The sequence below is a fragment of the Heterocephalus glaber genome, unplaced genomic scaffold (assembly GCF_053883595.1).
Source record: "Heterocephalus glaber isolate CG9 unplaced genomic scaffold, H.glaber_assembly_v1.0 deba00000818, whole genome shotgun sequence".
Lineage (NCBI taxonomy): Eukaryota > Metazoa > Chordata > Mammalia > Rodentia > Bathyergidae > Heterocephalus > Heterocephalus glaber.
Genome location: NW_028258164.1, coordinates 14,978,544 through 15,001,669, shown reverse-complemented (window position 1 = coordinate 15,001,669; position 23,126 = coordinate 14,978,544). Strand labels below are relative to the sequence as shown.

Genomic DNA, 23,126 nt, shown 5'->3' with positions numbered 1-23,126 from the left:
ATGCCAAGATACCAAACAGTAGAGAAGTGTTTAGTCATCATGGTAATTTGAAGTTTTAAGTTTCTTGTTTTAAATTGCTCCTAGCAATTACAGTCTGAATTTTAAAGGAATAATAAATTAATCTGGATCCATTAATTTTAGTCAGAAAGCTTGTTTTAAAAAGATCCAACTTTTATTTTGATGTGAAATTTATTCTTTAAATAAATCCCAGATATATTTTTTATTCTTTATTGATAAGTTACATCAAAAGCAGATTATCATACGAAATTTGGATATTTCTCTATGGCCAAGAGATGCAGTAAACCAAAATTATGTATATGTGCTTTTTTTCCCTAAGTATTTTCTTTAATATTTATATCTTTAGTACTAAGAGGTTTTTTTCTTTGCCTTGGTAAGTCTTTTTTACAAAATACATAATTATGTAATAATTCTGCAGTTCTAACTGATAAAACTTTAGCAATAGAAACTTGAATCTCAAATTTACTTTTGGTTTGCATCTTTTTTTGGGGGGTGTGTTTGGGGATCGAACTCAGGACCTTGTGCTTGCCAGTGCCACTGAGCTACATTCCCGGCCCAGGTTTGGATCTTAAAGATACTACATCAAATTTTCTGTTGAATTTTACTGAAATCTTTCCTTTTTTGAGACTTGTTCCAACAGAGAAACTAGATTCAGTACATTAAGACTTGTTTATTTTTTGTGGTTTTGGGGATCAAACTATTTTGGCACACTAGGCAAGTGATCTTGCACTGTGCTAAAATCTCTAGCCTGGACTATTTTTTTCTGTTGACTTTTATTCCAAACTGTTTTGTGTTATTTGTATATGTGTATGTTTTTTTTTCCTTTCTGCCTTACCCCATCTTATAAGCCACATCTTGATATTTGCTATTGCTTCTGCTATATTGTCTTTTAGTTCCCAAATTTGATAATATTGTATTACTAGCTGCCACTCTCTTTCTTATTACTCCTTAATCATTTACTGCTAATTCATAAGCAATTTGTAGGCCATGTTTTCTTCCTTTGTTCTTTTAGTCTTCCAGTTTTGGTGTTTGTTATGTAGCAAAACAAGCTTCTGCTTCAAGACTTGCTGCTAGTATTGTTACTGTGTAGAGTGTGAACTGGAGATGGCTTTTCCATTGCTGAAGCACCGGGGCCATAATACCTACCCTGTATATAACAGAAGTGTGTATACATTGGAAATACTAAGGTCCATTATTGTGTTACATGAATTCCTTTGATACTAGGTATTTTGTGTCATACTTCTGGTTTAACTGAGTGATTCATTTACAAATTCTTGGCAGTGGGGATTGGGTCAAAAATGAGATAGATTTTCATGGCTATGATTGTGATGTAAAATTTGGTTTCTAGGTACTTTTTGATCATCAACACAACACTACTGATACTTCTGTATTTTTTTGAATGTCATTGATTCTTTAGTTGTTCCTACTATGCTGGTAATACTATTCAAAGAACTGTGAATTTGGTTTATGAAATCCTGTCCCATAGTAGCCAGATAGATAGATTGATTCATCCATTATTATTTATTGCAATTTGACTCTAGGGCATTTGCATGGAACTATATTATATCCCTAGCCCTTTATTTTTTATTTTTGAGACAGGATCTAAGTCCCTAAGTTGTCGGGTTGGGTTCAGACTTGCCATTCTCCTGCCTTAGTGTCCTAGAGTGCTGGGATTCCAGGATTATCACATGCAGTGGCATGCCTGGCTAGATATTTATCTGAATGATTTTCTAGTATATGAACCTTTCTCAGCTTCAAAATTAAATGAGTAATTTATTTAGAAACAAAATCTGAAAGATTTAAATTTTGATGTAAAAACTACTGATCAAATTATTGAGAAATATTTGGAGGTATAAATTAGTAGAAGGGTAGCCAGTCCTGACCAATATAAATATAAGTCTCGTATAATTTAAACATTTTTAGTAGTCAAACAGAAGCAGGTGAACTTAATTTTAACATATTTAAACCAACACATTCAAAATATTATTTAGCATTTAACCAACATGAAAATGAATGAGATACTTTATATGACTTTGTATTGTTTTGTTTTGTTTTTTTGGTACCAGGGATCAAACTCGGGACTTTGCTCTTGGGAGGCAGGAGGTGGAACCACTGAGCTAAATCCTTGGCCCCTTTATATGACTTTTTAAAGTTAGGTGTTTGAAATCTGCTTGTGTTTTTGCACTTAAAACATGTCTCAATTTGGACTAACAATATTAGGAGTACTAAGTAGCCATATGTGATTAGTGGCTACTTTACTGGGAAGTATCAGACAAAAGCGTTTGAGAAAGAACAAATGTCAATTACAGAATTATTGGTGAAATTTTTAAAAAGTCAGATTTAAGACTAAGCTAGGAGTACTGTTTGCTTTCACTATTTTTTAAGGAATGAAGTAGAAATATTCTGATTTCTCCAGTTACTCATAAATCAGTTTACTATAAATCACTAAATTTTAAGTGCATATTAAGTTATCAACACACAACCCATATACATAACAAAATTTAGGGAATTTTCTGAATCTTAAGATGTCTGGACAAAAAGAATCTTTGTCTCTAGTGTTGGAAGTCCATTATTAAATGGCAAACCATATAGGATTGTTTTTATTTACCAGGAGGTTAGTAACTAAATTTAATGTATTACATTCTACTTTTTATATGTAAGATTTTAGATGTTTAATAAATACAATGCTCATTTGCTTCTGACATATTTTAGATATATCACAAGTATATTTTTCAGAACCAGACTAGCGACTATAGAAATAATGACCAATATTTTAAATGTGTGTAGGATGAGATTCTTGTTTTTTTGTTTTGTTTTGTTGCCCATTTCTAACACAAGATTTCACAAAGATAAGAAGAAAAAATTAGATCTAACAGGTAGTAGGATAAGGAAGTTTCTGGGAACAGTAATAAGGAGCAAGTTGGACACTTTCAGATCTTTTTATGCACTTATGGACTTCGCATTTATGAAGATTTTTGAATTTTTCAGTATTATAGGTACATTAATATTGAGACTTGGGTTTAGAAAAGTGGTTATTGGCCCTGCCACGTACTGTAGTCCCCTGAGGAGCTTTGGTTCTGGAGCAAAAAGTGTGGTCCTGGATGCAGTAAGACCCAAGTAGATCCCTACCATTTGGGTCAGAAGTGGGAGACTTACATGTGGGCAGGACAAAAATGACTACACTGTACTTCAATCTGGAATGTACTTGTTTCATTTAAGCCAGTTTCAAAGATGTGGGTCACATTCCAAGTGTTGGTGGCAAAGTTCATATACTGTCTGACTGGGTTTACTTATTTAGGGTATACTGGGAAACATGCTTGGACAGCCAACCAGGTTGACTCAGGGGCAGTCATGGCAGCTAAGCTTCAAGCTGGCTGCTGTCAGATGAAGCTGAATCGATACTTTTAAAACATCATTGTAATGGCTCCTTCCTAGACCAGTTAAAATACAGCCTCTTGAGGATATTCTTTGATCCCATCCCTGCAAGTGGAGCGCTGAATTAGAGAATGTGTTACTCTTTGATTTACTGGTTTTTAAAATGAATTAAACACAAAACTATTAGAAATGCTTTTAAAAAGTAGAAAGTAGTATAGAAATTTTAATCCATCATATCAAATCATACTTATATTTAAGTCTTCATTTTACAGTTGTATTTATCCATTCTAATTTGGAAATTCTGAGATAATAGTAACCTAAGTCATCTTGTATTCTGATAAGATTTGTATAATCTTTTACCGAAGATAATAACATGACTAATCTACTTGAGACTGTCATGTAGTAATTGCTTCCATGGTCGTCAATTTTCATTAAACATTCTATGAAATAGTTTGACTTTCAGTAAATATTTCAAGAAAATTTTGTAAAAAATACAGATACTGTATTTTGATAACTTTTAAACAAATTCTAAGAATTCCTTCATTTTTTATTTTTTTTACTTTTCCATCATTTCTTGTTGTTACCATTATATATGCTGAAAGCTTAGGAATTTCTACAAGTTCTAAGAGTTATATATATTGAGACCTTCTCATAAAGAAGTTTCTTCATTATAGATTTCCAAAGATAGTATTTCATTAGATCATAACTACTTTTCCATTACTTTGTGACCTGGATTTCTTATTTTTCATCAATTTAAGTATCTTATGATGAATTGTAGAATGTTAATCATATACTGTGTACTACAACATCATTTTAGTTGGCGTGTTTCAAAATAGTATATCCGTTTCATAATCTATTGCTGTGAGAGAAAAACAAGATCCCAGAACTATGAACTGTATAGGATTTATAGTTTTGTTAACAGTTAACAAAGTTTTCCTCCCTTCCTCCCTTTTTTCTTTCCTTTATTCCTCTACCTAACCCCACCCCACCCATTGAGTTACATCACCAGCCTAGTTTTGTTTTTATTTTTAGTCAGTGCCTTGCTAAGTTGCCCAGGCTGGCTTGGCTTGTGACCTTCCCCTCACTCCTCCTCAGCCTCCCTAGGAGCTGGAGTTATGGGTGGGTGCCCCCACACCTGGCTCTTTCTCCTTTTAAACAGAAGAAGCCATTTCTGGCTTGCAAATGTAAAAACCCTTAGCAAGAAATACTGTCATTCTTTTGAGGTTTTGTTTTGTTTTAAAATAATAAAGTTAGATGTATTATCTAGCATTTAATTAAAACTGTTGTGATTTTGAAACATTTCTTTATATAATGTAAACATGCTTTAGCTTTAATCATCTATTCTTGGATGCTTAAAAGGTAAAACCTGTGTAATGGACCCTTCAGTGAAATTGTTATAAAGAATAAAAGAGGCAGGGTACATGCTACTTGTGATTTCCACTTGCATTGTTTTAAATACAATGGTGCTTTTTTCTTTTTTTTTTTTTGAGACAGTCTCATTATGTAGTTTAGGCTGGCCTCAAACTCAAAGCAATCTTCCTGCCTCAGCCTCCCAAGTGCTGGGATTACAGGCATGTGCCACCACACAAATGGTGCCTTTTAAAAAAGTGACATTTTAAAAATGTTTTGTATTCTAAATACCAGCTTTTACTAATATTGATACTTGGAAAGATTGATTACTGCAGCATGAAAATTTTTGTAGTGTAGTTGCTTGGATTCAAACCTTTGTCCTCCCATTATTGTTTGTGAGCGCTGAGCAAGTTACTTGTGGAACTATGCTTTACTTTCCTCATCTATGAAATGAGATCATATGTTTTTGTTAGAATTTAATGATAACACACATAAAATAGCAAATGCCACTGTTTACTTCTTGAATTGCAAAATAATGCAGATAATACTTTGTGAAAGTGGAGACATTGGCAGACATGCCAATAGTGTATATATGTAAGTCTGGAATGGTGGTCCTAAAACAATTTGCCTAATAAATATTTGTACTGAAACAGATCGGCTAATTATTTGTACTGCAAAGTAGTAGTGAAGATGACATCAAGGCTCCCTAATGATCATACAGGTTTTTAGAACTAGTCAGTAGCCTATTAAATACAAGATGTGTGTACTTGCTGCAGTAGAGAAGACCACAGATTAACTCTGAGAGAGCAGAAAAAGGCTAGAGGAAAAGTTCAGTGCAAGCTTAGACATGTTTCTAGAAAATACAAAGATCAAACTCTTGCTACTCGGACATTTTTGCCTGAGACCAGGGATATTTATTGACATCACTTGGGAGTTTGTTGGATCAATTTCAGACTCACCTTTGAGTCAGAGTGTTTATTTCGAGACGATTCCCAGGCCAGTTGAAGTCTAACAAGCTCTTTGCCAAACCACTGGGAAGCTATAGTTTTAAATATTTTAAAAATACAGCCCCCTGAAGTGCCAAACTGAAAACAAGTGCAGATAAGAAGCACCAGACTTTCCTTGGTAGTGGTACTTCTGAAGCTATGCTTAAAACCATTGGTAGCATAAACCATGTTTGTGTTCTGAAATTATTGAAGGCTAAAGCTGATGACATCTGCTTCAGTACCTTTACAGTGCCTTATCAAATCACAGTCACCTCTGATTTCTTATTTAATGTTAAACTGTTTTGTAAATAAGACTTCTTTATGTAAAAAAATTATCTTAAATCATTAAGATGTTTGCTGTCGTCACTCCAGTGTGCACAATGAGTGAATGTATTTACCAAGAAATCAAATGATATTCTTATGTTTACTGTTTCTCTTACCACTTGTCTTCCTTTCTGTTCTGCCTCTTGAGTATTTTTCCTTTCCCTAAATTAGATTTGTTATTTAATAACAACTTTGGCTTTGTATATAGATTTTTGGGAGCTTGTGGACCCAGGCTTGACTTAGAACTTGGAGGTGTAAAGTTGCCTGTGAGACTCCAAACCTTCTCTGGCTGTTCTTAAAACTAAAAGTACTCTTGAGCTTTAATAGTGGTATTATTTTTGACAACCAGCAAGAGGATTTGACTTTTAATAGAAATTTGCCCCGAATAGCCTACCCTCCACGTGCCTTTATTGGTCCCATTTCTCTATTGTGCAGTCCTGTAACACCTGTATAACTTTAAATTTACTTGAGAAATGGACCTCTAAAGAAAGAAGGTAATACCAACTTTAATCAATTTTGGGATTACATAATTGTTCTTTGGTTCTAATTCAATTTCTGCCAGATAGCATTTTCAAAAATTTCCATAGGATTTGATAGTGGTAGGTTTTGTTCAGCTCTCTTAAATTCTTTAGCTGTTAGAACAGATTAAACCTAGCAGTATGAATGTGGGAGACAACAGTTTCCAAGATGATGATACAGATAATAATATTTAGGATCTGGGCTTCAGCCATGGGAGACTCCAGACTCCTCCCTCCTCAAGTGGAGGGAGATGTAGGAAGATCAACCCTAAAGCCATTGATATATCCATCTGTAGGTGTGCTGTCACTGACCCCATCAGAGCTGTGTGCCAGCTGTTGAGAGCTTGGGTAAAATGAGGACAGGGAAAGAACTCTTGGTGACATAGAGGTTTCCAACGACCCTGGACTAAAAGCAGTCTCTCCCTTGTGTAGTTTGTTTCCAAATATAGTACTGTTATTTCATTAACTTGTCTCATGCTGGTTAGATTCCTGGTGGTATTTTTATGTAATGAATGGGATTCTTAGTAGTTTGAATGATATTCTAGAAATCTGGTAAGTACAATATACCTTGTCTTAGTTTTTGGTCATTTAATTGGTAAAATATTAGTATGTGTTATTGAATTACCTAATTCAGAATAGGTTCTTTGATGTTTGACATTTGTTTTGTGATTTTCTTCAAAAATCTTACCTTCATGAAGTAAACATTTTTTATGTTGTTTAGCATCTCCATCAGATTAGTTCAGATTGTTTCTGAATGTAGTTACTTGGAAGGGAAATTCCTTAGTTTTATTTTAACAAGGTACATTTCTTATATAGTTTATTAGGTGCTTTAGGCATTTTAATTTGAAAATTTAGGACAATGTGCTTTAATTTTTCTTCACTTTTTGAATTAAGTTTTTGGGTACAACCTCCATAAAATATTCCCAAAACAGAAATCAAAACCAAAACCCACAACTAATGGTCACTGGGGGAAGAGTAATTAATCACTAAGATCATAATGATATTTTAAGATTACAAATTTTCCACAGTTTGAAGTGTGTGCATTTATTGATAACTTAGGTTTTTTATAATGGTTTTTGGCCTACTGATTCAGTTGTTTATAATACTGGCATATACGGTTATCTATTTCTTCTTTCTAGCAAGCACAGTTATGCTTGAGAAGAAAAAAAATCCCTAAATAGTTTCTTCTAGGGTTAATTCTTGGATTGTGACTGAGTTTTATTTTTTTGGTACTATAATTGCAGTTCATGAGTCAATGTTGATGTCATGGAAACCTTAATTTTTAATTTGTTTTATTGTCATGATGTTTCAACCAGAATAAAATGTGTAAATTGTAACTGCAAACATTTAAATATAAAGTCATTGTGATAAGCTTATTTTTCCTTTCTTAAAGCAGTTTGTCCTAAATTTCCATACATTTGCATTTGTTTTTGCTGTTCGAAAATTCCTTAGTTGCTGGCTTTGACCTTTTATGTTGCTGAGTTTTATACATCTATTTTCTCACCTGCCATATCCTAGGGGGCTTGGAGTACTCATAATACAGTGAGCCCACCTTCCTGGTCCCCAGACATTTCAGAAGGTCGGGAAATTTTTAAACCCAGGCAGCTTCCTGGCAGTGCCATTTGGAGCATCAAAGTGGTAAATAAAATTGCATTTACATTCATGTATCATTTCTTTCTGATTTGTTTTGTCCTATTGGATGTTAAGAAGTAAACCTTTGTAGATTGTTTCCAGAGCTACTTTTTTAATCTCAAAATTTTAGTGTAAAGAAGTAACATGCTTGATTTAGAGATCTTGACTAGGAGGAAGTTAAATCGCAATTTTACAAGTGTAAAATTTTAATACCTACTTTTAAGGTTGATTTCTTTGTTATTATTACCAATGTTTCTATGTTTCTATGAGGGAAAATCCTTGTCACATAGACTAAAAGGTAATTAAGGACTTCCTCATGCATGATATAAAATAAAATGTTTCCTGGAGAAGAAAAAAAACTATTAGTGGAAGAACAATATCAGAATTGCAGCATAATTCATTGTGCGTATTAACCTCTCACTTGTAGAGCTTTTTCTTTGTCATTGGTGGATGATTCTCTTAGTTCCACAAGTAAGTAGATTAATACATTTTGAAAGGAAAAAAATTAATGTGAAAAAGTAGTAATCATCTCAAAAGTTAAAATACTTTGTTGACTAGAGAATATATCTTGTCATCATATTCTATATGTAATATTCTGGAATAAGGCTGTAAATATTTGTTTTAATATTTTTTAATAACGTATACTTGTTTTAAGAGTATAAAAGGTGACTAATTTGATGGTTTTATAGGAAATACCACCCGCCTTCTCTTAATTATATCTGTATCATTGCATATTAGGGCAAATTGAGAGATTATTATAGGCTTGATTTTTAATTATTTAACTTCAAAAAATATTTTATACCTTTTTAAAAATTAACAAAAGAAAATAAAACAACTTTTTCAGTCTGTCGCTTGTTCTAAAAAGCTGACAGACCTCTCAAAGGACTTAAAGGAGAACAGGGTGAGAGGAGACAAGGAGAGACCTTTTGAAAACTGAACAGGGATGCAAGGGTCCCCCTTCCCTTTCATTCTTCTTAGCACAGTGTAGCCATACATTTTTGACCTGGAAACTATTCTGCTAAATAGGGATAAGTTCCCTTCTCAAACTCTGATAAATGGCATCAGTTGAAGATACAACATCTTATTTAGTTTGTTAGAGGAAGCATTTATTTTCCTGATTATTCAATGATTTTAAATATATAATGGGTTTACTTGTGCCATGCCTCCCCTCAGAAGAATACATAAGTCTGGGTGTAAAGAAAAGGAGAGAAAAACAAAACAAAACTCAAAACCTGTTTGTACTTACATCTTAAAAATGTCAGGGAATTTAAAACGTTTCCCCTTAAGGTTTTTTTTCTTGTGTTGGATAAAAAGTCAGATAAATTATTCCTATTTCAAGTATTTTATTATCCAGTTTATTTAAAGCAAGGGTTTTATGGTTTTTGTCATTTTGCCTATAATTTTTTTCTCTAAATACTGTGGTAGAATGAGGCAGGAATGTTTAGTTTATAAGGCTACTGTTTGTTAATAGATGAAATTGACTTTTAACAACAGGACCCTTCCTCATTCTGTTTTATACTAGCAAAAATTAACTGATGCAATGTAACAGCACAGAATAGAAGTTAAAAAGCAGAGACTGGAGTCAGACTTGCGAGCTCAATAACCTTGGACAAACTACTTAAACTTGTTATCCCTCAGTACATTCATCTCTAGAATAGGGATAATGAAACAGCATCTACCTATATTCTATGGGTCTGCTGAGAGTAACAAGTGCTTAGATCAGTACATAGTAAGTATTCAGTAAATGTCAGCTATTACAGTAATCCCTGAGCAACCAATTAGTAAGAGTTCTTCCTTATATTGGCTTTATATTGAATACAGTTTGTTGCACATTGAAATATCTAAATTAGGTGTGGCTATTAGAAAAATAGTGCCAAGGCCTGCTGATGAAGAACATTCACAAAGATGAGTGCATTATTTAATTCAGAGGTTATACATACTGTATATTTATATTTTAAGTTGTAGAGTGCATAAAGATACATATAAAAAGCTTGGTCTCCTGTTATGCATCATCTAATCAGAATAAAAGAGAGAAGTGTTCATTTGTGTTGACATTTAATAAAATGTTTTATCCCATTGGCATTTGGGTTTAAAACTGCTGGGCTTTTATAGAGTGCTGACTGCCCCCATCTATTACATAGGGCCGTGGCTCTGGATTTCCAGGAAAGCGGAGACCTCGAGGTGCAGGGCTGTCAGGACGAGGTGGCAGAGGCAGATCCAAACTAAAAAGTGGAATTGGAGCTGTTGTGTTATCTGGGGTAAGGGTTTATTTATATTTGCTATGATCTTTAAATGTCAGTTAATGATGAGAATCTTATGTGTAGTAAGATATTTCTGTGTGAAGAGTCACATCAATAGGCTGATTGTTTTAAATTTTGCTCTATCTCTGTTTTTTTGTTATTTTAATCGGTCTCTGATCAAGTTTTTGTTCATTAAATTTTCTGCTTTCTCTTACTTTCCTTTTTAACTCTTATCTTTTTATACCAACCTTCCCCCGAGAGCTGGTATGTATGTATTATACTTGTTTTATTTGGAAAAAATCAAACTCTTGTTACGCCTTGGATCTGTTTTTAAAAATTTTTTTACATTGACATTTTAATTTTTTAATTTTAGTTATGTTTGTTATTAAGGTTTAAAGAAGAGAAACTAGAAATGTTGCAAATTAATATGGATTCTAAAAATGTTAAAGATTCAGTGAATATCTTATTGTAAGATTGATATTTACTCTGTATTATCACACATTCTTTATGTATTTGATAAATATTGACAATTTTGGGGGGGGGTGTACCGGGGATCGAACTCAGGACCTTGCACTTGCCAGGCAGGCAGTGGAACCACTGAGCTAAATCCCCGGCTCCTTGACAAATATTTTTATGTAGTGACTTTACTATTTTATTACATGGAAATACTATTTTTCAAAATCTCTAAGTGTTAAATTCAAGAGACAGATGAAAGTATTCAGTTTTACTGCTATACTGAGAGTAAGAGTAATGTGGGTTGTGGCCCTTTTTAAATAAAAGTAAAACAAGGCCTATTGAAAAATTAATACAAGGCTACAGATATTTGCAGTACACAAGTTTTGGCTTCTATACACCCTTAAAAACCGCACCACGATTAAGATAGTGAAAAGCTGCCAACATTTCTTCAGGAGCCCCCCCCCCCCGTCTTCCCTTCTGCCCCCAACCTTGATTATCCCAGGCAGCAGCCAATCTGTTTCCTTCACTAAGATTAGTGTGCATTTTCAGTAGCTGCATATAAGTAGAATCATATAGAATACATTCTTTAAGGTCTAATTTATCTCATTTAACATTAATATTTTGAGAGTCATTATGTTGCTGTATGTGTTAGAAGTTCATTCTTCTTTGTAGTTGAATAGTATTTGAACTGTGGATGCCCCACAATTTCTGTTGGAAAATATTATGGTTATTTTGCCACGTGCTGCGCAAGCGCAAGGACCAGAGTTCAATCGCTGGTACCAAAAAAAGAAAATATTATGGTTGCTTATATTTTTTGGCTATTAGAAATTCATCTATGAAATTCTATCTGTGAACTTTTATATGGACATATGATTTCTTTTTTTTCCCAGCAAATATCTAGGAGTAAATTGAGTGGCTATGATAGATGTGTGATTAACTTTTATGGAAAAGCCTGTTTTACATTTTGATTGTACCATTTTATATTCACAATAAGTGTGCTTGAGATTCCCGGTTCCTCCACATGTTTAGCAACATTGGATATGGTCATTCTTAATGTTAGCCATTCTGATAAGGATGTAATAGTATTTCATTTATATTCCCTAAGGATGTCCATTTTTAATATATATATATATATATATATATATATATATATATTTGTTTATTTGTTACTTGATATAGTCACTCTTCAAATGTTTAGTCCATGAAGTTTGGGTACTTTTTAATTTCTTGAGTTTTGAGCATTCTTTACATATTCTGGACAAATGTTTGGTTTTTTGAAACACAGCGTCACTGTGTAGTTCAGGCTGACCTTGAATTCACTGTGTACACCAGGCTGACCTCAAACTCAAGGCTGACCTCAAACTCAAGGCGATCCTTCTTTTTTTTTTTTTTAGTACCAGGGATCAAACTCAGGTCCTTGCGCTTGCGAAGTAGGTGGTGAAACCACCAAGATAAAACCCCAGCCCTCAAGGCAATCCTTGTGCCTCAGCCTTCCAAGTGCTGGGATCACAGACATGCGCCACCACACCCAGCTAATAGGGTTTCTAGAAGAAGTTTTCCTGTCAGCTATCCTCCTCTCCCTTGTAAATTTAAAGAGACAACTAAATGAATAAAAAGTAGCATGATTTATAGTTTTACATAGTATCTTAGCACTAGTAATAGAATTTGGTATTATTAGTGTAGATGTTGGCAAAAAGTTGTATTTTGGATATATTTTGAAACTTTCCAGTTAAATGTAATATAAGTAAGAAATATTCGTATTTTGCTTTTTGTAGGTGTCTGCAGCAGATATTTCTTCAAATAAGGATGAGGAAGAAAACTCTATGCACAATACAGTTGTGTTGTTTTCTAGTAGTGACAGGTTCACTTTGCACCAGGTTTGAATTTAATCTTCCACTTTTGAATTCTTCCTTGTCTATTTCTACTTTCTGCATATGGACAGATATCATATAATTTGACTAGAGAACTATATTAGTCAAGAAAGTATTTTAAAATTAAGAATTTTATATTCTTACTTTAATCTCCAATTCAAAATAGGTTCATGTGTTCTTAATTCCAGGATATGTGTGTGGTATGTGGCAGTTTTGGCCAAGGAGCAGAAGGAAGATTACTTGCCTGTTCCCAGTGTGGTCAGTGTTACCATCCGTACTGTGTCAGTATTAAGGTAAATATGCTTAAATTAAATGAGTTAACAAAAGCATACTGAGCTTTACTTTGAATTGAATAGTCGTGTGATCTACCTAGTTAATCAGCTGTTCTTAATGATTTATTACACATGGGTGACAGTATTTAAGTACTTTAAATATTGCTTCTATAGGTTAACTCAAATTAACTTCTTGGGCCAGGGATTTAGCTCAGTGGTTCCACCGCCTGCCTTGCAAGCACAAGGACCCGAGTTTGACTCTCGGTACCAAAAAAAAAAAGGAAAGAAATTAATTTCTCTACAGGAGTGGTAATGCACACCTGTAATCCTAGCCCTTGTGAGGCCGAGGCAGAATCACCACGAATTCGAGTCCAGCCTGAATTACACAGTGAGACACTGTCTCAAAAAAAAAAAAAAAACCCAGAAAAGAAAAGAAAAAAATCTCTGGTCTTAAATTTTATCAATTATCCTACCATTCTTTTAAAAAAGTAAAACAAAAATATATGCATTTAGTTTATAAAACAGTGCTTAGAACTCATTTGTTTCTGCTTATAGCTGAAACAAAGGTCATGTTTAATGCACTTCCATAATAATTGAGAGCCTGCAGTGCTGAGCTTTAAGTTTTCAGGTTAAGGATGTAGTGGGGAACCTTTTACATGGTAATTGAGCACTTGATTTTAAAGTTATATAAATATGTATATGTCTTAAGTAGTACTTCAGTTGTTGAACTCGGGTTTTTGTTTTCTTGATAAGACCTTAGTTTTAATAAAACCTGTATATTTAAATAAAGTAACATGGTGTCTGAACTTCGGTATGGAATGACATCACTATAGGGCAGATGTCCTGCTGTGTACTCCACAACTAACTTTTCTGGTGCTGCCATGCTGTGTGGTATAAGCACAAACTTTAGCTTTTTGGTCCCGAATAACCCTGAACTTACAAGTCATCTTTGTCTCTTCTCTCTTGCCTTTCAAACACCATCACATTATATCATTATCTACCCAGGATGTCAGTGTAGCAAACAAATCAACTTGTATTCCCTGAGAATTCCTTGCTGAAAATTACACTATTTCTTTCCTAAGGTAGTACACACTTTCATAAAGTTAGAATCAAAGTGAAAAATTACAATTAATCTATCAAAATAGAACACTAGTGCAGTTAATTTACTTAAAAATTTGTTCCTCACAGTATGTTGACTAAAAAACCCAAAACATAGATTACGTAAAGCCATTTTCAAAAGAGAATTATATGTGCATAGAAAAACATTGTTCTTTGTATTCTGAATTCTCTGTAATTGGATTCTAGAATACATATATTTCTGATCTAAGGAAATTTTAAGATGAGAATACAAGTTCCACGAGCCTAACTGATGCCTTAATATGAACAGCCTTTGTTAACTAAAATTGGTAACAGTTTTAGGAAGGAAATTAATGTTTAAAAAGGCTCCTGCTTTGTGCATTTTTTTTTATAACACATCAGATAGCTAATTCCCCTTTTACAGGTAAACTGAGTGAAGCTTATATAAGTTAAGACCAGTTAGTGCACTGTTCAATAACTAGCTACTGGCAGAGCTAGAATTTAAATTCCTGTTTCACTAACTGCATGTGTTTCCTTTAGTACCACTGACTCTATTCTGGCCAGTACAAAATGCTATAGCCTTATTGATTGAGAAATACAGAATATCCACAAGCATACTAGTAGTATATGAATTGTCTAGCTTAGTTTTTGTGGTGGTAGGCAGTTATTTGTCAAAAAAGTTGGCCTTTTTAAAGCTCCTTTTTAGTCTTTCTTGGATAGGTCTAGAGAACCTTCATTCTAAGCTGGATATTCATAGAGTTTATGGTTGTCTTTTTTTTTTTTTTTCTTGGTACCGGGGATCGAACTGAGGACCGTACGCTTGTCAGGCAAGCATGGTGCCACTGAGCTACATCCCCAGCCCTTTTGGTGGGAGAGGGACACAGGGTATTACTATGCAGTTCAGACTGGCCTTGAACTTACTATGTAGCCTAGGATGGCCTTGAACTCACGGCAATCCTCCTGCCTCAGCCTCCCAAGTGCTGGGATTACAGATGTGCATGACTGGTTGCACTTTATGGTCTTAAAGTGTAACACTGTCCAAAATTATATAATGAATTTTTGTTTGGAGGATTGTGAGTATTGAATATTTAACCATTTTAGAAGATAAAATGGTACATTTTATAACAAGAATATAGATGCATAATTTGTATGACAACAATGTTGACATCATGTAGCCTCTGAAAAGACCACCATACAATTGTGAGTGAATCTGTGCAAATGATACATGATTTCTTAGGAGTAGAATGAAAATGGTTTTGACCCTCAGACTACCCTTAAGGACTGCTGTTTTAGCACTAGTTTGCCTTATACTTTGTCCATGGCCTTTCCGGGTTTCTACTGGATCCTACCTTCTGCTCACCAGTGTTTTCCCACTCTGACCAGTAGAGATCTGCATGTCTTCCAGCCATGTAAGAGCTCTGGTAATTGTTCAGCTTGCACATCCTAGGTAGGTAGTCTTTCTAGATCTTTGTGCTGACTTGTAGATATGCAGCTTGGGATTCAGCCAGGGACTTCAGATGATTCCTTTGTGGATTTCTGGAGCTCTTATTGATCACTTCTCTTCCTGGACTGTGTACTGTGAATTCCAGCTGTCTTAGCCTTTGTGAACTCTGTCATATCTTCTCAACTCAGTGAGGCCTTTATACTGGAGTTCTCCTTCCCTGGCAACTTTCTGGAAGGTATCTGTAGACGCTTTTTCACAGGACTCAGACATTTCCATCCTCTCAGAGGTCATAGTCCTTTACTTCATGATCTCCAGTATCTGAAAACAGTCGTTTTATGAATTTTGCCCAGTTTTCTGATATCTTATGGAAAAAAAGGACTGGTCCCACTTAATTATAGTGAAAGTCGATATGTATTGTAGATTATAAAACACATCTGCCACAACTTTAGACACTGTATTGTAGATGGAACTCAAGGAACTTTGTAAAACTAAGATTAAGCCAGGCTGGGCTGGGTGGCTCATGCCTGTTATCCCAGTGTTTTAGGAGGCCGAGCCAAGAGGATCACAAGTTCAAGTCCATCCTCTATAACTTAATATCTTAACGTGACCCTGTTTCAAAATACACACATTATAAAAGGGCTGGAAGGTGTAGCTCATTGCAAAGGTCCTAGGTTCAGTCCTCCCCAAATTAAACCAGTTCCAAAAAGGAAAAAATGAATTAAGAGTAGAACAGTATTTTCTAGAATAAGAGGGAGTCTTAAAGACAGAGAAGTTGTTTAGATGTTGAAGTACTCCAGAGAGGTAAAGTAACATGCAGGCAATATCCTAAAATGTTGGATTTGGAAGTCAGGATGTCTTGGCTGGCTGGAGCTATTTCATTGGTTGTGGGGATAGAAACCCAATGTAGTACCGTGGAGAGTGAAAATAAATGGAATAACCTGAGAATCTAGTTGTAAAGATCCATGGGGGCAGGTTTCTCTGTAATAAGAAAACAGGAATGAAGATATGTATTTTAAAAATTCTACCCCAAGAATTTGGTGTTTCCCACTTTATTGGTTCTTCTGAGCCAGGGATTGGCACTCTGCAGTCCACATGCTACATCTGGCCCACTTCCTGGTCTTGTACTCAAACTTATATTGGTGCATAACAGTGATCTTGCATTTACACATATCCACAGTGGTTTAGTTCAACAGAGGCAGAATTGTACATTCCCAATAGACCACATGGGCCGCAAAACCTAATGTGTTTACTATCTCCCTGTTCACAGAAAACTTCTGCTGGAGACTGCTTTATCTACCTCTCTTCTTTCTACCCAAGGCTGTTTTTTCCATTTGGGTAAATAATAGATTATGACCTGGTTACATAAAACTTATTTTAAAAGTTAGTAAGTTAATCAAAGCAGTAAAGATGTATGTTTAAAAATAAAAAATCAAAAGTCTTACGTTGACTCTGTCTTATTCTAGCTTCATATTTGAGGCAACCACTTTTATTTTCAGGTCTTTCTTCTTGTAGGTAATTCTGCAACTCTTCATAATAAGCTGGTATCACTGCTTTACCATTGTTAGAATTGTTCACTTCTGCTTTGCATAAACAGTTTCTGCTTTAGTTCTCACCATGCACCCCATGCCTTTCTCCAACACCCTTCCAGTGTAGTTTGTTGCTGCATAATTTAATTAAGTGTTGGTTTTGACTCAGTAAATGTTCACTGCAGATGTCACTAGTGTACCATGTCTGTTACTTTTCCTGGAATTATTAATAGCAAGAAGAAAATAATCATTCATATAGTTGTGTAACTGCATAGTTGGTTTGAATCACTGAATGTTGACTGCAGATCCAACTAGTGTCCTGTGACTTTTGTTTTTCTTGGAATTTTTAATAGCAGGAAGAAAATAATCATTAGTGACTCCATTCTTATTTTGTTGTGTTTATCTACTATAAAAGCTTCATTGCATCAGAATATTTGTTGAAGGACCTGTTTTCCTGGGCAAATGCTCTCCTTTTCTTGTATCTTACATCACCCTGTTGTGATCTGTGCCAGCAGCTTCTAGATGTCTCTTAACCTTAATCTTTCTCAGACTTCTGTCCTCAAATTCATTGCACCCCTCATCTTCCTTTTTTTTGTATACATCTCCATTCTGTTCCACATATCTCTTGATAACTTCATGAAGAGGATGCAGGAGCTGAATTTTGACTTTGCTGTTTGTCTAAACAGTATTCTGCTTCTCAAGTGTTGCTTGTTTACCTAGATTAAAAATTGTGCTTTCAAAAGTGTTTTCTTGTAGAATTTGGAAACCAAGTCTATTCTGGTGCCCGAGGTTGTAGGGAAGCTTGATGCTATTCTGATAGCTGTTCTTTTGAATTCAGCTCTTTTATTTTCCTTTCTGGTGGTTTTTAGGCTTTCTTACTCCTCCATGATCTGAGTTTCTACTCTTCACTTTGCTTTTTATTTCATTGTGACTTTAGTCTTTTGAGGTCTTTAAGGAGTTAGTTCCAAATTCATAAGATGTGGCCTCTTTGAGGAGTTGATCAGGAATATAGAGATTTTTTAAATTTTGCTAACTCAGATCTTTGAGACAGAGGAACATAAATAGAAGAGTGAAGGTGAACTTCAGAAGTCCTAGCTTTCATAGCTTGAAACTTGTCCAAGACCTAAAATGTCCCAAAGATCTCCTTTTATATTGAGCTTTTTGTTTTTATTTTGTTTTAGTTGTTCCTGTGAATTATAATAGGTAAGTTCTTGTGCTATGTACCCAAGTTTCAAAAGCACGGAATTCATGCAAGTGTCTTAGATTGTAGCTTTCGTTGATGTACTGCCAAATCCTGTATCAAGTAATGAGGCCGCTTACTTGACTTACTTAAAATCCACTCACCACATGTAAAAAAATATAGTATTTATTTACAGAATGTTACCTACAGTGGAGGGTAGTTATGTGGACTAAAAATGACATTGAAATATATGCTGTTTTCAGTTACTCTGCTGAAACAAGTGGGCTCCTGAAAGCACATGTGTGTGCCTTACCCAGTATTGGGGCCACTAATGTTGTTGCTTGCCTTTTTTGCTTCTAGTTACATATATACCATATTAACTTAAGCAAAATGAAGTCTCAGTATATAAATCACATGGATCAGTTGTTTCTTTTGCAGATCACTAAAGTGGTTCTTAGCAAAGGCTGGAGGTGTCTGGAGTGCACAGTATGTGAAGCCTGTGGGAAGGCGACTGACCCCGGGAGACTCCTGCTGTGTGATGACTGTGACATAAGTTATCACACCTACTGCCTAGACCCTCCACTGCAAACTGTTCCTAAAGGAGGCTGGAAATGCAAATGGTATTCTAGCCTTTGTTATTTTGTCAGTCTTCCAAGTCCAGAACTTTCTTCTATCACTTTAGTTTTTAAAAATTAGCCATGTGTGTTTTAACTACATAATACACATATACTATGATGCCTATTACCAGCCAGAAAATTTCACATACACAGTAAATGATTTCCTTTTAATCTTTTTAAGTGTAGCTTCTAGAATTACAGTAACTGAATGAGTAAATTAAACTGACACTTTGGGGATGGGGCTTGGATTTCAGGTGTGTTTGGTGTAGACACTGTGGAGCAACATCTGCAGGTCTGAGGTGTGAATGGCAAAACAACTACACACAGTGTGCTCCTTGCGCCAGCCTGTCTGCCTGCCCGATCTGCTATCGAAACTACAGAGAAGATGATCTGATTCTGCAGTGTAGACAATGTGATAGGTATTGTATCTGTACCTGCCTCTACAATTTTTTACAAGCCTTTTTTTCTTAAACTGCAAATATAGTCAAAGGAACTTAGAATATAACCTTCTGATTATAAAGTTTAGGAATAAAACCTGTTGCTTTTAAGATTTTTAGTCAAGTAGAAACTTCGATGTGATTTCTTGTTTTAAACTCACAGTTATAAAGATTTTTAACTAGAGGCTGTTTGAAGATTTATGAATCTTCTGGAATTAGATGCAAAATTATTGCTTGTATACATGCATTTTCTTACAGAGGGCTTTTGAATCTTTTATTATATTTTAAAAATGATCCCACATTCTATTTCTTAAAGCTCTGATATTAGATATCTAGGTTTTAGATGTTGCCTCTTGTTCTTCCTAGTAGTAATGTGTGTGCAGCGTCAAAATCAAGGATGTTTTCTTTGATTGTGTTGGTGCATTACTGTGCCCTATTAGCAATTAAGCAGTGTACACATAATATTAATAGTGTTATTTCATATTAGTAATGTATTCCTACAATTCTGCCTACAAACTCTGTGTTCCAAAGCAAGATACCTGTCACTTTATTTCCTAATAACTGTTCAACATCACTTTACAAGAGTTATATCCAGCCAGGTGTGGTGGCAAACACCTGTAATCCCAGCACTCGGGAGGCTGTGACAGGTTCAAGGCCAGCCTCGGCTACATAGTGAGTTCAAGACCAACTTGAACTACACAGTGAGACCCTATCTCAAAAAAAAAAGAAGCAAAAGTTCTGTCTGCTTCAAGTTATAGGCAGCACATAGAGCACATACTGCGGCATTTGTAGTTTTTTAAATTTGTTCCTACTTGCCTTGACTAGCTTCATTGCTGTGATACACATTTAATACATGATCAAAAATAATTATCATGTCCTCCTTAAGTAACGTGTACTTGCTTCCTCCCTAGTCCTTGTTCTTACTCTTTCTAGCCCTATGGAAGTCCTAGAAGGTCAAATGGGAATAGTTCTATGGAGTAGACAGTAGAGCCGGGGGGCGTTGAGGCTTCGGGCTTTTAAGTTTGAAGCTATTAATTCCTGTTAGAGTTTTTAAAAGGAAACGCTTCTCAGTATATTCAGTTTTTTAAAATGTACAAATATCATCTCTTTAGATGGATGCATGCAGTTTGTCAAAACTTAAATACAGAGGAGGAAGTGGAAAATGTAGCAGACATGGGTTTTGATTGTAGCATGTGCAGACCCTATATGCCTGCATCACATGGTAAGAATGACTTAAACTATGAGTCTGTGCCATCCTACAATGCTCGTGCACCATCCTGTCCACAACCAATGAGTGGGCTCAATCCTGCTTCTTATCTTTGTGAATCTTACTTGGATAAGGATTTTGTGAAAAATGGGTTATTTTGTTATAATTTGGATGATCCCAACTTTATTAAAGTAATTTACAAAAAGAAAATGGAATACACATTTTAGATGTAAAATACAGTTTTGTTTATAAGGAACATGCCATCTTGTTATTAGCAATATGTAGAAATCCAATACACTGCTTCTTTCTTTGCCAGTTTTTCCTCCTTGATTTGTATAGTTCCTTTGCCTTCTACTCCTGATTTTTATTCTTCTTTTAAAAACTATGTTTAATACTATTTAGTATTTGAGCACTTATTTCAGTGAGTACTGAAACTGAAAGTTTAATCATATATGTCTTTAATAATTTTTTCCTGAAAAATTTACCTGAGTTATTTTCATTCCAGTGCCTTCCTCAGACTGCTGTGAATCTTCACTTGTAGCACAAATCGTCACAAAAGTAAAAGAGCTAGGTAAAATCTGAAATGCTTTACTCAATTGTTCTTTAGAGAAAGCATTATGAATGGTCAGTTTTTGCCACATATAAAACATGCCTAGTCATATGGGTGTTTATTGTAAATTCCCTGATGTTAATAATTTTTATAGGTGAAATCTAAAATGTTCATCTTGTCTAGTTTTACTTGGACAGTATTCCTATAAATTTTAGCAAATAGCCAGTGAAAATCAGCAGCTCTTCAAAAATTGTTCATGCCATATTTTCTTCCACTTCATTGATACCCCACTTTGTGAACTTATTTGCAGAAAAGAAGGCCTTGCTAACAAATTCCTTTAGAAGTACAGTACTGTACTTTAGTCTCTTCCTGTTTTTTGTATAACAGCCTAGAATGGTGATTAATATGCTTTTATAGTCATTGTTCTGACTACATGTATTTGGTAACATCTAATAGAAAAACATTAGGATGTTATAGGAGTTCTAATGAATGACAGTTTTGTACATTAAAAATTCAGTGTGCAGCATTTATATGTACTTACCCCTTGTAAGCAAGTATACTGACACTGGTTTTCAACTGGCTTTCTGGAATATTCTTGCTTCTTTTACATTAATTCATCCTTACCTTTTGTTGTTTTCTAAGAAAAGGTTCATAGTTGAATGACTAATGAATTGCTTTAAGCTTCAGTGCTTTCTGTCTAAATCCTTCCTTAAGATGCACAAAAATAGACATGACAGGAAGACAAGTTTTTAAAAACATGCAGTCTTGGGACTGGAAATTTAGCTCAGTGGTGCCAGCTGCCTGCCTGGCAAGTGCAAAGTCCTGAGTTTGATCCCCAGTTCCCAGTTCCACAAAACAAACAAACAAAAAACCCAAAAACATCCAGTCTTTTGCCCAAAGTCCAGAAAACCTTGGCCAGTTATTCTCGGCTCTAATTAGGCATCATTATGTTATTCACATGTTTCATAGATAGTTGTTCCATGGAACTGCACTTACATTCCTTTCACATATGTATTGTGTATTAGCAATAATTAATTTACCAGTCAAATTTTAAATGGAAATTTAAATTTGTATTCTTGGTACTTTTAAAATTTTAGATCCACCTAAGACCTACACCCAGGATGGTGTTTGTCTGACCGAATCAGGGATGACTCAGTTACAGAGCCTCACAGTTACTGTTCCAAGAAGAAAACGGTCAAAACCAAAATTGAAATTGAAGATAATAAATCAGAATAGTGTGGCTGTCCTTCAAACCCCTCCAGACATCCAGTCAGAGCATTCAAGGGATGGTGAGATGGATGATAGTCGAGGTAATACTGATTTGTCATCCTTGGAATACATGTACAAGAATTAATGTATAAAATAACTTTTGAAATTTTTATATCTTACAAAGGTAAATCCCTTTGACTTAAACAACCTTGGATGTAGAATATCCCCTTACTGAGTGACCTTCTTAGACTTTACCTTTAAGGTTCATTTGGTTTCATGGATTCTTTTAGGATTCATTTATCTTATGGACATTTCCAAGGCCACTGTATATGTTAAGATTGAAGGTGGGGGGCCAGGGATTTAGCTAAGTGGTTCTGTTGCCTGCCTTGCAAGCGCAGGGTCCCGAATTTGATCCCTGGTACCAAAAACAAAAAGATTGAAGGTGGGCAAATTCAGAGGGTTTGACTTTAGTTTACTAGATAGTCTCTTGAGTATTGTAAGCTTGATGCCATGTTTAAGTTAAAGTAGAATTTGATCTGTGAATTGTAGAAATGGAAAAACCATCAATAATATTGCTTCAAGTGTATATTATACTCACATATACTGAGCATAAACTATGGCTTACATTTTCTTGGTCAGAGTAGATACAAAAAGCTTGTTATAGCTGAACTGTAATTTGAGTAGTAATGTTAAATTCAGTATGAATTATATTTTTGCTTATCTCCAAAGATTACTATAGGATTGTTTGTTTTTAGGATGATTTTTTTTTCTTTTCAGCTGATTTGGAAGTAAAGTAATAATTATTTCTGTTCCGTTATGTTTCATCATGCAGTAGTA

General features: G+C 34.8%; 1 protein-coding gene across 33 annotated transcripts in view; it reads left to right on the top strand.

The window, feature by feature from the left end:
• Kmt2c (lysine methyltransferase 2C) overlaps positions 1-23,126 on the top strand; it is a 268,017-nt gene that overhangs the window by 172,720 nt on the left and 72,171 nt on the right. For 31 of the 33 annotated variants that reach the window (XM_087207697.1, XM_087207695.1, XM_087207696.1 and 28 more), the window contains 9 exons: positions 8,090-8,209; positions 10,345-10,461; positions 12,675-12,776; positions 12,959-13,063; positions 18,708-18,889; positions 19,141-19,305; positions 20,436-20,545; positions 21,036-21,101; positions 22,178-22,390. In XM_087207697.1, coding sequence (XP_087063823.1) covers positions 8,090-8,209; positions 10,345-10,461; positions 12,675-12,776; positions 12,959-13,063; positions 18,708-18,889; positions 19,141-19,305; positions 20,436-20,545; positions 21,036-21,101; positions 22,178-22,390 — 1,180 coding nt within the window. The remainder of the gene's footprint in view (positions 1-8,089; positions 8,210-10,344; positions 10,462-12,674; positions 12,777-12,958; positions 13,064-18,707; positions 18,890-19,140; positions 19,306-20,435; positions 20,546-21,035; positions 21,102-22,177; positions 22,391-23,126) is intronic. The other 2 variants (XM_087207685.1, XM_087207694.1) reach the window with 2 other exon arrangements.